Here is an 11868-nt window from a genome sequence, read left to right as displayed (position 1 = left end):
TTACTTTTCCTTTCATTCAGAGACATTAAGTAGCTCCAAAAGTTTGTTTATAAGAGTCTCCAAGATTGGTGGGAAAGGGGAAAATAAGTATCTTTTTCTCTCTTTTTTCCACCCACTCAAAACCTTCCCCCCCACACTTATATTATTCAAATACCTCATCAGTTGAGATGCCAAAAGGGTCCATTTAGGATTCTCGAAGATTTTAGTCCCAAGGGTTGGCCAGTATCGGTCAAAAAGTCAATTTTTCCAAACTAAAAAGGAAAAATAAGAGAAAGGAAGATTGGATTAAAAATAAGATGAGGCATCTTTGAATAACATATTATTACCAATGGCATATGGTAATTTTTACCCCCAGATGAAATATTTACATAAAATACTTTATGGTTAGTTCAGTATTAAATTACTTCTACAATATTTTATTGCTTCAATATGCTGTATTTTCCCTTTACTTGATAAAAAATTTGAGAAGATAAAAATCGTGATCTTCATTCAAATATAAAATTAACATCTGTCAAACTTTTTTTTTACTCCATTGATTAATAAGGGAGCCAGTAAAATTTAGCGGCTAATTAAAAGAAATATGCATATATATGCAAATAAGAATGGTGAAATGATTTTCCAAATAGATGTAAAATGAAGCTATCCACAGTACAGCAGTCAATTGCATTCCACTCGACAGAATTAATGTGCATTTTGAAAACATGAACATCAGCCACATGATTATCAGTTTTCTGAAACTTCCAAATTCTAACTCGTAACATTGAAGGATGGTAGTTGGCAGTACTAGCGCCATTTTGTCTGACTTGTGGCTAACTTTATGCTCATGGTTTACTATAAATTTACTTTCTTAATTAGGATATGAACGCTTGGAGCTTGCAGAACAGTTTCTAGTTATAGAAGTAGGACATTTGAAAGACATCTGGATGTCTGTACTGGCAGGAAGAGATAAAGTCCTTTGGTTTCCAAACTGCTGAGGTGATAACCCACACCAGAAAAGATATTTAACAAAAACTTTAATTACAGGCCATCTGGAAGCCTACTGACTACTGCCCTTCAGACCCTATGTTTCTTTGCTATAAGTTAGCTCCGTTCAGAAAACACTAGAATGCAGCCTATTTTGCTGCAGGTTTTCTTCATTGGCTGAGCCCCCTAATAAAGGGTCTTGTCTCTCACTGCTTGAAATCTTAGGTCTTTCTTTTGAAAATGAAGTTTCTAGGCCTTTAAATACAAAATTTAAGATGACAACAACCCAGTGTGTATCATAACACAGTTGTACTCCATACGTTTTTCACTGGCTGATTTTTTCCAGAAACAGATCATCAGATCTTTATTTTGAGGCATTTCTGGTAAAGTTGAACATTTAACCTTTTGGTTAACTGGGTACCTTAACCATTTATTGTCCTACCCACGGATTCCTTCTCCAGATTCAACAATCCAACTCATTATTGTTGAGCCAGAACTAAGCCAGTGCTGACCCTCCAGTTGGTTTTCAAAGGCTGTTAATTGCATGGAAGGAGATTGTTCATATCTCTTCTGCAGAGCAGCTGGTGGTTTTGAACCACTTGCTTTTGAGTTGGAAGCACAACGCCTTAACCACTAGAATACCAGAGCTACTTTTACCAATTTGCACAAGGTGAAAATATCACAGAGACAAGAAAAAGCTGAGATTAATGGAAGGGATGCACTAAGCTGGCCACAAAATACTCTATGATCCTTTTCCAAGTCTGTAATTTTCCCTACACTATTCAGTTCATTCTCTTCTCTTGCCCTACTGTCATGTGACCACTCTAATATGCATACATACAACAAATGAGAAGAGAAAACCACAATCCCTATAGGCCCATAACTCAAAAAAACTCATAACCCAAAGCCCTGTACCCAAATTCATTCTTTCTGTTGTGACTGTCTGCACGTTTCAGTCTGAATTTTGAAACTACAGCATGAAACTTAGTTGACACCATCAAATAACACACCTATAAAGCAATTCTTATGTTGAATAATCCTCATGGTTTTTTTAGCCAAAATGTGTATGAGGAAAGAGGCATGCATGTAATGGGATAAAAGGGGAAACAGAGTTTCATAGTTACAGACTGTGCATGTACAAAAGTAGAATTTTATTCTGCCTAACGGAGTCCTGGGGGCCTACTGGTTACTGAGCTCAGCTGCTAACTGGGACATCAGTGGTCCTAACCCACCGATTGTTTCTTGGGAGAAAGATAGGGCTGTCTGCTTTTGTAAAGATTTACAGCCTTGGAAACCCAGTGGGGTAGTTCTGCTCTGTCTTGTAAGTTGGTATGGATTTCAATACAATGAATTTGGTTTTTTCGTATCTCTAGCCAATTCTTGTAATGACATGAGACTAATAAGCCAGAGATTGTTTCTGTTTAACATTATATGAACAACGTGATTGTTTTTCTTATTTTAGTGCATGCTTCCGACTTCTTAATAGCCACTAATAAGCTCAGCCACTTAGAGATTTTACAAGTGAATTTCATTTTCACTATTGTTTTTATTTCATCACATAGACTGTGGTTAAAATTCTAAAGAAGCTTTTTGTTAATGGAATGAATAATCAAGCTTGCAAGTAGAAGATGAGATAAGACAAAGCATAAATCATTCATTTGTCAAGTTTACTTGCTTTTTAAGTTCTTAGAGATGGGGAGACTAAATGCAGAAGCCCTTATCAGTTACTTCTGAAGTGCAAGCTACTCTTAAAAAAAAACCAAAAAACAAAAGACAACTAACACTTTAGTAGTCATTCATTATTTACCCTGAAGTACTGCTGCTGCTGCTAATAATAATAATAATAATAATACACACTTTGAATTTCTAAAGGAACCTTTTCATATTTTTCAGTAACAGTGAATGCTTTATTAAAAAATTGATTTTACATGCTGCAGTCAAAATGATCAAAGGCTAACAAGACCCCCTATTGCTCTTCCTTCTCGAAGTCCCATTTTGAAGTTTCAAACTCATCAAAGGCTGTTCAAGATGAGATTTCTGAGCATTGCATTTAAACTGCCTCCCTCGCCCTCTCACTGACCTTGCTTCCACGCAGTCTTAGCCAGAAAGCACTAGATAGTAAATACAGAGCTGGATGCTCCTTAGGAAGAAGGCGGAAAGCTGCTTATGAAAAATAGTTATTATTCATTTGGCCCTTTGCACTACCAGGTATTTTTCTTTTGAAATCCAGTCTCCTGCTTTCAGCGAGAGACTGCATAGTACAGTGTGTGCGCTAGTGAAATTAAGGTAACTGCCAAAAGACAGCACCACTTAAAAACCAAATTGTTTTTAATTGGTGGGAACTGTGATGAAGAGCTGAGGACAGTGGGTTGGGAGATTAGCCAGTAAGGCTGTTTTACATTTGATAAAGATTCTTATTTGAGAGACATAGAGCAGATGTTTATTGTTTTGCTATTAATCCTAAATTCCCAGATACATATACTGAGAGTTATATTTATGTAGACATAGTTTTCACACACACATATATTTGCATTTTTGTTTTCATTTAGACATGCCAATTTAAACACATTTCAATCATTGCAGCAAGTCTGCAGGGCTCTGCTGGCGCTCGGTTTCTCTGTGGTGTGTTTTCTGTGCATCGTCCTGATCCTGGGAGGAGCTCAAATGCAAAGTGGTTCTCATTCTGAGTGAGGAGAACGGAGGGTACATTTCGTGCATCGTTTATATTCCAGACTTCATCTGGGACTCACTTTGGAAGAAAAATCACAAATCAAGTTGGCTACTTGTCTGTCCCATAGATTTATATGCACGGAAGGAAGAGAGAAACTATGACTGAAAATAAGGTTTGGTGGTTGTTTTAGTTGCTCAGTGATGTTCTGGCACAAATAACACAAATGAGCGGCTTTAAAGCACAGAGGTGTATTTTCAGACTCAAAGTCCAAATCAGGATCTCTGCCTTGTTGATTTCTTTCTTATTTGCGGCTCCGGTCTTTTTTGCTCCTTGGCATTCCTTGATTTTTACTGAATTCTCACATGGAATCTGCCGTTTCCCTCTGTATGTATCTCTGTGTCTGTTATGGCCTTTTTATAACCGGGAAGTGGTTAGGATCGTCCTACACTGTTGTGACTTTGTTGACACAACCAAAGAAAAACCCTGATTTCAAACAGGCCAAGAATTGAATAGATATTTTGGGGGAACACAGTGCTACTCATAACTTTGAAACCTATTCCTCCACCATCTTTACTACAAACTAGCTCTTCTGCCACCGTTTTATTTTTATAAAGTTTAATTGGTACCCAGACATGCCCATTTTATTACATATGCTCTGTGACTGCTTTGCAATGTAATGGCTGAGACCACATGACTCAGATACCCAAAATATTTTCTACCTAGTCTTCTGCAGAAAAAGTTCGCTGACTCCTCTTACTGGTCATGAAAGAGGACTACTGTACTATTGTACTGTTTGACACAACCAGAATCTTTACTGTATGGAAACAGCAAATAAAGTGTAGTTCTTTTTGAAATTTTGTCATTTTTCTTGTTGGGAAAAAAAATCATGGAGGATTATTCATTTTTTTTAGCATTATTCAGAACACTGGTGTCAAAGTTGGCAGGCTTTTCATTTGCTTTGTGTTTTTTTCTAAGACACAAAATAACTTAATGTGCATCTTTCTTATGTCTATATGCTTATAATATTGCTCATTGCTGGGGCAATTGTCATGACGACTGTGCCAAACACAAGGCAGTTGGATATGAATGTGTCCTAACAGTGCTAAAGTGACTTTGCTTATAGATTTAGCTTTAACATTTCTACAAAGACACTACAGAAGGAACTTTTAATGAGAGAAAGACTTTTTAATCTGTTAAGGTACTGTTTTCTCCCAACTTCTCAAGATGAGAAAAGATTGAGTCAAGAATTTTAAAAACATGGGAGGTTAAGTTTGGTAAGAATTTGATGGGATTAATTCTGGGTGGCCATTCTGCCCTCGTTTGCCTTTCTAACTAGGTTAAGATGACCTTGTTCTTCCTTAGAAGATGGCTTGTTGAAGGTGGTTAAGATGAGACACCTCTTCTAAGGGACCCTTGCCACATCTTTGGGTTCTTTGGGTACTAACCAAAAGCCCTACTAACCTACCCCCAGACAGCTTGGAAGAAAGACTTCATGATCTGTGTCTGAAAGATAATTGCTGTTATTATTGTTGTGTACTGGTGGAAAGAACCCATAGCTGACCCTCCAGTGAGTTTTCATAGGTTAATTGCAAAGGAGGAGATTGCCCATCTTTCTCTTGCAGAGCAGCTGGTGGATTTGAACCATGTGCCTTTGGGATTGCAGTGCACCTCCTTACTACTAGGCCACCAGAGCTCCCACAGATAATAGACATTGAAAACCCTATAGAAGGCAGTTCTACCCTGAAACCTGTGGGTAGAATCCCATGAGTTGAAATCTACTTGGTGGCTGCTGGTCAGGGGTTTTGGTTTGCCCTTATAGTATGGTTTGCTACCTTCCAAGACAGTGTGACTTTGGTAGATCACCTCTGAGCTAGGTTCAGGCTCAGGAAACGTCTTCGCTGCATTCCTTCCAATTTCAAACTTTGGATTGGTTCGCTATTAGAATTTCCATTTTCCTAAATGAGATCAAAACCATTTGCCTTTGCAAAAACTTAATGCTCTAACCTTCTTATCAGTTCTTTCCTTTTCTGCCAAAGTCAAGGTTAAGAAGCCAGGTTTGCATGCCTCCCCTGCATGACTGCTTGTGAGAATGCAATGGGATCATGGAAAAACAGAAATTTCAATCCCAAAGTTCTTTCTTCACATTATTCTACTAACTATATTGGAAAATATTAGCTGTCCCCTTTGGGCACTTTTCCCTTGGCCCCTCTCAAGGTCATTTCACTGTGGCCATTGTTGGTGTGGGGTTAAAGACAGGGGTTAGAGAGACCTTTTTGGAATTTGGATCTTGTGCTGCATGCTAGAGAAACTCAGAGAAAAACCGTTCTTCCCCTTGTGGCTTCTTTGGCAAGGTGGGTGTGGAGAATGTTGAACAGCCTGAAGACAACCCTAGAACCACCGCGAGCTGTGGCATGCCTGTGGACTGAAAGTTCCAGCATGGCCTTTTTCAATGATATAAAAAGAACTGGAGTGCAGACTAATTCAAAGAATGTGCAAGGACCAAGGCTTCTGCTCCATTCTTGGAAACGGACAAGCAAACCTCTTTCTACATATAAATAAATCTTGGGAAGCACGTTGAACAGAAAAGCAAAGAAAGTTACAGAATATGAGATCCAGGCTTAAAAGAGAAAATAGGTCCTTAAATATCTCCGAGGGCTTGTTTCGTTATAGCTTTCAGTATCAATATTAGTCTGCTACAAGAATAGCCAGCATCTTGCTGGAGACACAAGTGCTGGGATTTGGAGCGAGAGAAGACACCCCCAGCCCCTCCTCTGAAGAGCGACCATGGTGGGGGCAGAGTGGGGAGTTAGCAGGTAGTCTGTGCCTGGAATGAACGCACTCCAGCTGGGAGTGCATGTGACACTCCTAGCAAAACCAATCCAGTGACAGTGGCAGATGAGCTCATGAACTAAGCGAAGCACCCATCCCAGGACAGGGCTGCAGAGTCCTGCGAACCCCCGAGAGAGCAGTGGGCAACCAGCCGAGGCAGAGAGGATGCAGACCCTCCGCACCCCCGCGGTCTCCTGCCTGGGCCTTCTCATCCTGTCCTCTTGTTTGCTTGCTGGCTGCAGGTTCATCCCAGAGGCCTGGTCGGCCTGCACGGTGACCTGTGGCGTGGGGACCCAGGTGCGAACGGTCAGGTGCCAGGTGCTCCTGTCTTTCTCTCAGTCGGTGGCGGACCTGCCTGCTGATGAGTGCGAGGGGCCCAGACCCGCCTCCCAGCGTGCCTGCTACGCGGGACCCTGCAGCGGGGAGCTCGCAGAGTGGACCCCGGAGGAGAAGCAGGGGCTCCTTGGAGGCCTGCAGGACGTGGACGAGCTCTACGACTGGGAGTACGAGGGCTTCACCAAGTGCTCCGAGTCCTGCGGAGGAGGTAAGACACCGGGAGCTGGTTCCGATCCCCACGACCTTTTCTGGCCTCTCTCTAGATCCTTCTCTCCCTGCATGTCCCCGTGTCAAGTGACCACCTCTCCCTCCTGCACGGTAAGCCAAGGAGCCCCTCTAACATAAACCGCGCTGAATGAAACACAGATGGCTGGCGTTCTTGGCTTGCCTGCTCGCAGACTGTCAGCTGCGAGTGGCCAGCACAGCCAATACTTTTACTTTCAGTTGTCATTCTGATGTTTTGCAATGTATCTTTAGTGCATTTGACTGAAAAATACAGTTGACACTGAACTGGCAATGCGTTCCGCATTCAGGCTTGTTTCTCCCATTGCTTCAGTGCATGTGGTAGGAACCAAGGCTCAGCTTGCCCAAACAGTTACACTCTCCAATTCATGAGACAGGTTGTAGTCTCTTCAATTTACTCAGCTGATTTCCCAAAGTAATATCTATTTATATACAAGAAAACTAAGCCCACTGCCTGGGATCATTCTGATTCATAGTGATGCTTGCTGGCTTGGCGGCTGTAAATACTAAGGAGGAGACAGCCCTTCTTTCTGCAGGTGGAACGTTTAGATTAAAATTGCTGAACTTTGGGTTGGCACCTCCACCCCTCCCATGCTTTAGGCACTGTGCCACCAAAACTTCTTAAAAAACATTTCAGGGTGTAGGGACATGGAAAAGGAACTAGCAGAATGGAAATAACATGCAGGTTGACACACTGTAGAATGTGTAACCAATATTCCTGAACAGTATGTATTGTTGTGTGATGTAGAGATGGAATCGACCCACAGTTGACTCTCCAGCAGGTTTTCACAGGTGGTAAGTAATCACCCAGGAGGAAATTACCCATCTGTCTCCTGCAGAGCAGCTGGTGGGTTGCATGTGCATGCCTTTGGGTCGGCAGGACCATTTCTTAACATTAAGCCACCAGAGGCCCTTGAGAAATATGTATAGAAACGGTTAAAAGGAAACTCATTTTCTACGCCATCTTCCACCAAAAGTACAACAAAAGATCACAATTGACACTGGGAGTTTCCTGGAGGTCAGAGGTAAAAAGTCTGAGCCTCCCTCCCATTTTACAGTTGAGAGGACTGAGATTCTGACAATCTCAAGATCACACAGCTGGGACTAGACTTCAACTTCTGTTTCTTTCTTCAGATTCTTCCCACCATACTGTTGTTACATACTTTTGATTTGGAATGGACTCAAAGCTGACCCAGCAGAAAATTTTCAGAGACTAGATTGCATGGGAGAAGATGGCACACTTCTCTCCTTTGTAGCAGCTGGTGGATTCGAACTCCCTGCCTTTAGGTTGGCAGTGTAACTCCTGACCCCCTAGGCTTCTAATCAGCTTACACTTGCCCTTTACGCACTTAAAGAATCCCTCAACTCTCCTTATGTTGTGTATTACTTAGTTATGTTTTCTATTTTGGCCTGGTTCTTTTAGAGCTATTCTTAAGACAAAAGAACACGAGAATTGGAGGGTGAAGATATTTACATTTACATGATCATTATTTTTCTCAGCATTCTAGAAAATACATTAGATTTATATCATTACTGTCTCCCATCTCAACTTCCGAGAAAGATTCTGGTAGGTGAGAAAATTCTGACTGCCAAATCCTGCCATATCCCTCTCTGTGGATATCAGTACCCTTTCTTATGTGTTAAGTTGTGAATTCCCAGCCAAGATTCTTGCTTAGCTTGTATTGTTGTCATTGTTTTTATGTGTCACCAAGTCACCTGCTACTCATAGTGACCCTGTGTACATACACTATCTCTGAACTCTGCCATATCTGAGCCAGTCTCACTGTCTCTGACTCCAGTTACTGTATCAATCCATCCCAACTGGGATCTTCCTCTCCTGCACTGTCCTTCCACCTTTCTATGATGCCGTTCATAGAAAAATTCTTTCCCAAAACATTTTTCTGAACTCTGGCCTCTGTGCAATATCTTACAGCCTTGTTTTATCATTATTGAGAACACGAGAATAAATGTGCCCAATGTCTTTTCATGCAGTCACGAAAGAATTAATAGTGAAACAAGTACTAGCAAAGAATCAATTTTCCAAAGTGGGTCTTTCAATAAACATTTAATAGCCCTGAACTTAGGTTGCTTTATTTCTAAGTCTTCCAATTTCAAACCCTAGAATTCCAAAGTCCTTTAATGGCAAAATCCTAATATTTAAAACCTAAATTCTTCCAAATGATTCTGGAAAATAGCTTCGTGGAACACAGCTAACGTAGCTGCGTTCATATGGAGTTCTCCATTCACTCTGAGGACCTCTTTTCTTTCATGCTTTGTAAGGGAGAAGTGTTAAATAAGCTTTGGTGATTTCTGAGGTGAAAGGCCAGTTGAAGAGGCTGCAGACAGTGGCTACAGTTGTTGCTTTCCAATATCATGAGTGACTCAAATGTTCAAATATTTGTTTTTCTTCCAAATGCCCATGATCACCTGAATTGAATGATCATGTCTAGTGTTAAACAAGCATGCTTTGAGGGGAAAAAAAAGATTATTTATGAGCCTTCAGTTATGGTTCTCAGTTACAAGTCAAGTCTGGAACTTTATGAGCAGATGGAAAAAATAGATGCAGTAATGAAATATATATAAATAACCAGATACCTTTATCTTCAAGTCTAACCATTCTGCTGCCCAAAAAGGGATATAAAATTCAAAGTGGAGAGTGGATGTGGAATGTATTTAATTTAACATGCTGCAGATTTAGAAAGAAGATGTGAATGTTTGATGTCCTGTGGATCTCTGCTGAGAGGACCCCAGTGTCTCTGTATAACATAAACTGTGCACACTATGCAATGCAGAGTACTGTAACTGAAATGTCTGAACGTCTTTAACTGTCAACAGCAGCACGTGCTTACCTGCCATTCCAAGGTAGTATGTTCACACCTAAAATAGAAGGGCTGAAAATTCCAAAGTAGTGAAAATATGCTTGGATTATATGGTACACACAAGGATGCCCACATGGGCTAAAAACTGTTTTAATATACGGGACAGGTATATTTTCAAGTCATTGTTTGACATTTATGTTTTATTATGTTATCAACCTTGATCTTTCAGCCAACTTTTAACACAATGAAAAATAAATATATTTATATATATATATAATCTCATTCCTGTTGAATTCAACCAACAACAGGCAGGATTAATAAGTAAATTTTAAAATCAGTTTGGGGTTGTACAGTGGGTCAAGCTAATTTTATTGTTTTTGTACTCTCCAGAGATGAAATAGGAGAGACACAAAAGTAACCTTTCACCTAGCAGAGGTAGCAACCAGAAGGAACGCGTTAGTAATTTAGCCTGTAGTTAGTGGCTGCATTTCCCTAAGCTGTCATCAGATATCATGTAACATTTGTGCTATTCTGGGAAATATAAGCACAGAAAATCCCACTTTTGGAAAGATTGAAAGTGAGCCTGACCTGTTCATCTTTGTGTCTTGTGTCCTCCACCATCACCATCAACTGCTTGTTACCTGTTAATTTTCCATATGTGAACTAATACATGAAACTGGTCTCAAAAAGCAGTCCTGAACTTAGGCAGCTTTATTATAGAGGACCTTAGATGGCAAAATCAATGTTATTATCTGTGCGAAGAATTGGACTTCAAATGGACTCCAACAAAGAACTTATCTCTCCCTCCCGCCCTCCCTCTTCTTCTCCCCCCACCTTTTCTCCCCCTTCCTCCCTCCTTCCTCTTATGAACGCCTTCTTTTGCTTCTGTCCAGACAGGAAAGCACAGGCCCCTCAAGCCTCAAGTGCCTGGAACACTTAAACATGTGTTCTGTGTTGACTTAAAATTGTCCTTCTAAATGCGTGCATTACCCATTTGGAAAGAGCTCATGCTTGATGAGTTAACTTTTCACATCCTTGTCTGACTCCCTTGGGTCAAGTACTTATGAACTCACAGGTGAAGTCTCTATTTCTACTCTTCTCCAAAGGACCCCCACCACCCTTGCACCACCATCACCCAGCATTCCTTTCTTCTATCCTATTTCCATCTCTCTCTAAGCTGCAAGCTGTGCTGAGAATGCCCTGCCCTTTAAGCATTCTGTTTGTTCATTCCACAAATATTTTTGCTTGTTGACCACAGGGCTGGTCCCAGATCCTCCTGAAGTATGACAGAACTCTGTCCTTAGTTTCCCCCAGCGTCCCAGACCCCACCTAAGAATGCTGAAGCTGCCGATGGCAGTGGACAATTAACACATATTACTACTCAGGCTCAGAACAGTGTGCTTTAGAATTCCGTTACTCTAAAATGATCAGGTGTTAAGGAGAGCCTTATCCAAGCCATGGTCCTTTTCAGTTACTTCCTATGCATCGGAAAGTTGACCAGTGAGTAAGAACGTCAGAAGACTTGATGCTGTTAAGTGATGGTGTTGGAGAAGAGCCCAGGAACGGCCCAAAGAACAAACAAGTCCGTCTTTGAGAAAGTGCAACCAGGTGCCCCTTAAAAACAAAGACGGTGAAACTTGGTCTCACACATTTTGGGCATGTTATCAAAAGGGGCCAATCATTAAAAATAGACATCATGCTGGAAAAGGTACAGGATCAGGCAAAGAGAGGAAGACCTTCACCATGCTGGATTGGTACAGTGACTGTACCAATGGGCTTGAGTATAGCAGAGATGCTGAGGACGGTGCGGGATATGGCAGGGGTTAGATCTGTTGTTCGTAGGGCCGCCGAGTTAATTATTAGGTATTTTTGTCACGACAGGAGTCCGGAGCGAAGGCTGTATAGTGGAGTGGAGCTGGGGGAGGGTTTGTAAAACAAAAAGAATTTTTCTGTTACTTTTCCAAGAGGATAGTGTACTGAGGGGAGGGTTGGGAGGGGAGAAAAGTG

The 11868-nt window shown here is 41.1% G+C and overlaps 1 protein-coding gene across 1 annotated transcript in view; it reads left to right on the top strand.

Moving 5' to 3' along the window:
• Positions 1-11868, top strand: part of ADAMTSL1 (ADAMTS-like 1) — a 431835-nt gene that overhangs the window by 222775 nt on the left and 197192 nt on the right. Inside the window, exon 14 of the mRNA XM_006881351.1 lies at positions 6706-7007. Coding sequence (XP_006881413.1) covers positions 6706-7007 — 302 coding nt within the window. The remainder of the gene's footprint in view (positions 1-6705; positions 7008-11868) is intronic.

This window comes from Elephantulus edwardii, unplaced genomic scaffold (assembly GCF_000299155.1).
Source record: "Elephantulus edwardii isolate Elephantulus edwardi_28Jun2011 unplaced genomic scaffold, EleEdw1.0 scaffold00014, whole genome shotgun sequence".
In the NCBI taxonomy this organism is placed as follows: Eukaryota; Metazoa; Chordata; class Mammalia; order Macroscelidea; family Macroscelididae; genus Elephantulus; species Elephantulus edwardii.
Note: the sequence above shows the minus strand (reverse complement) of the source record. Positions and strands in the feature narration are given on the sequence as shown.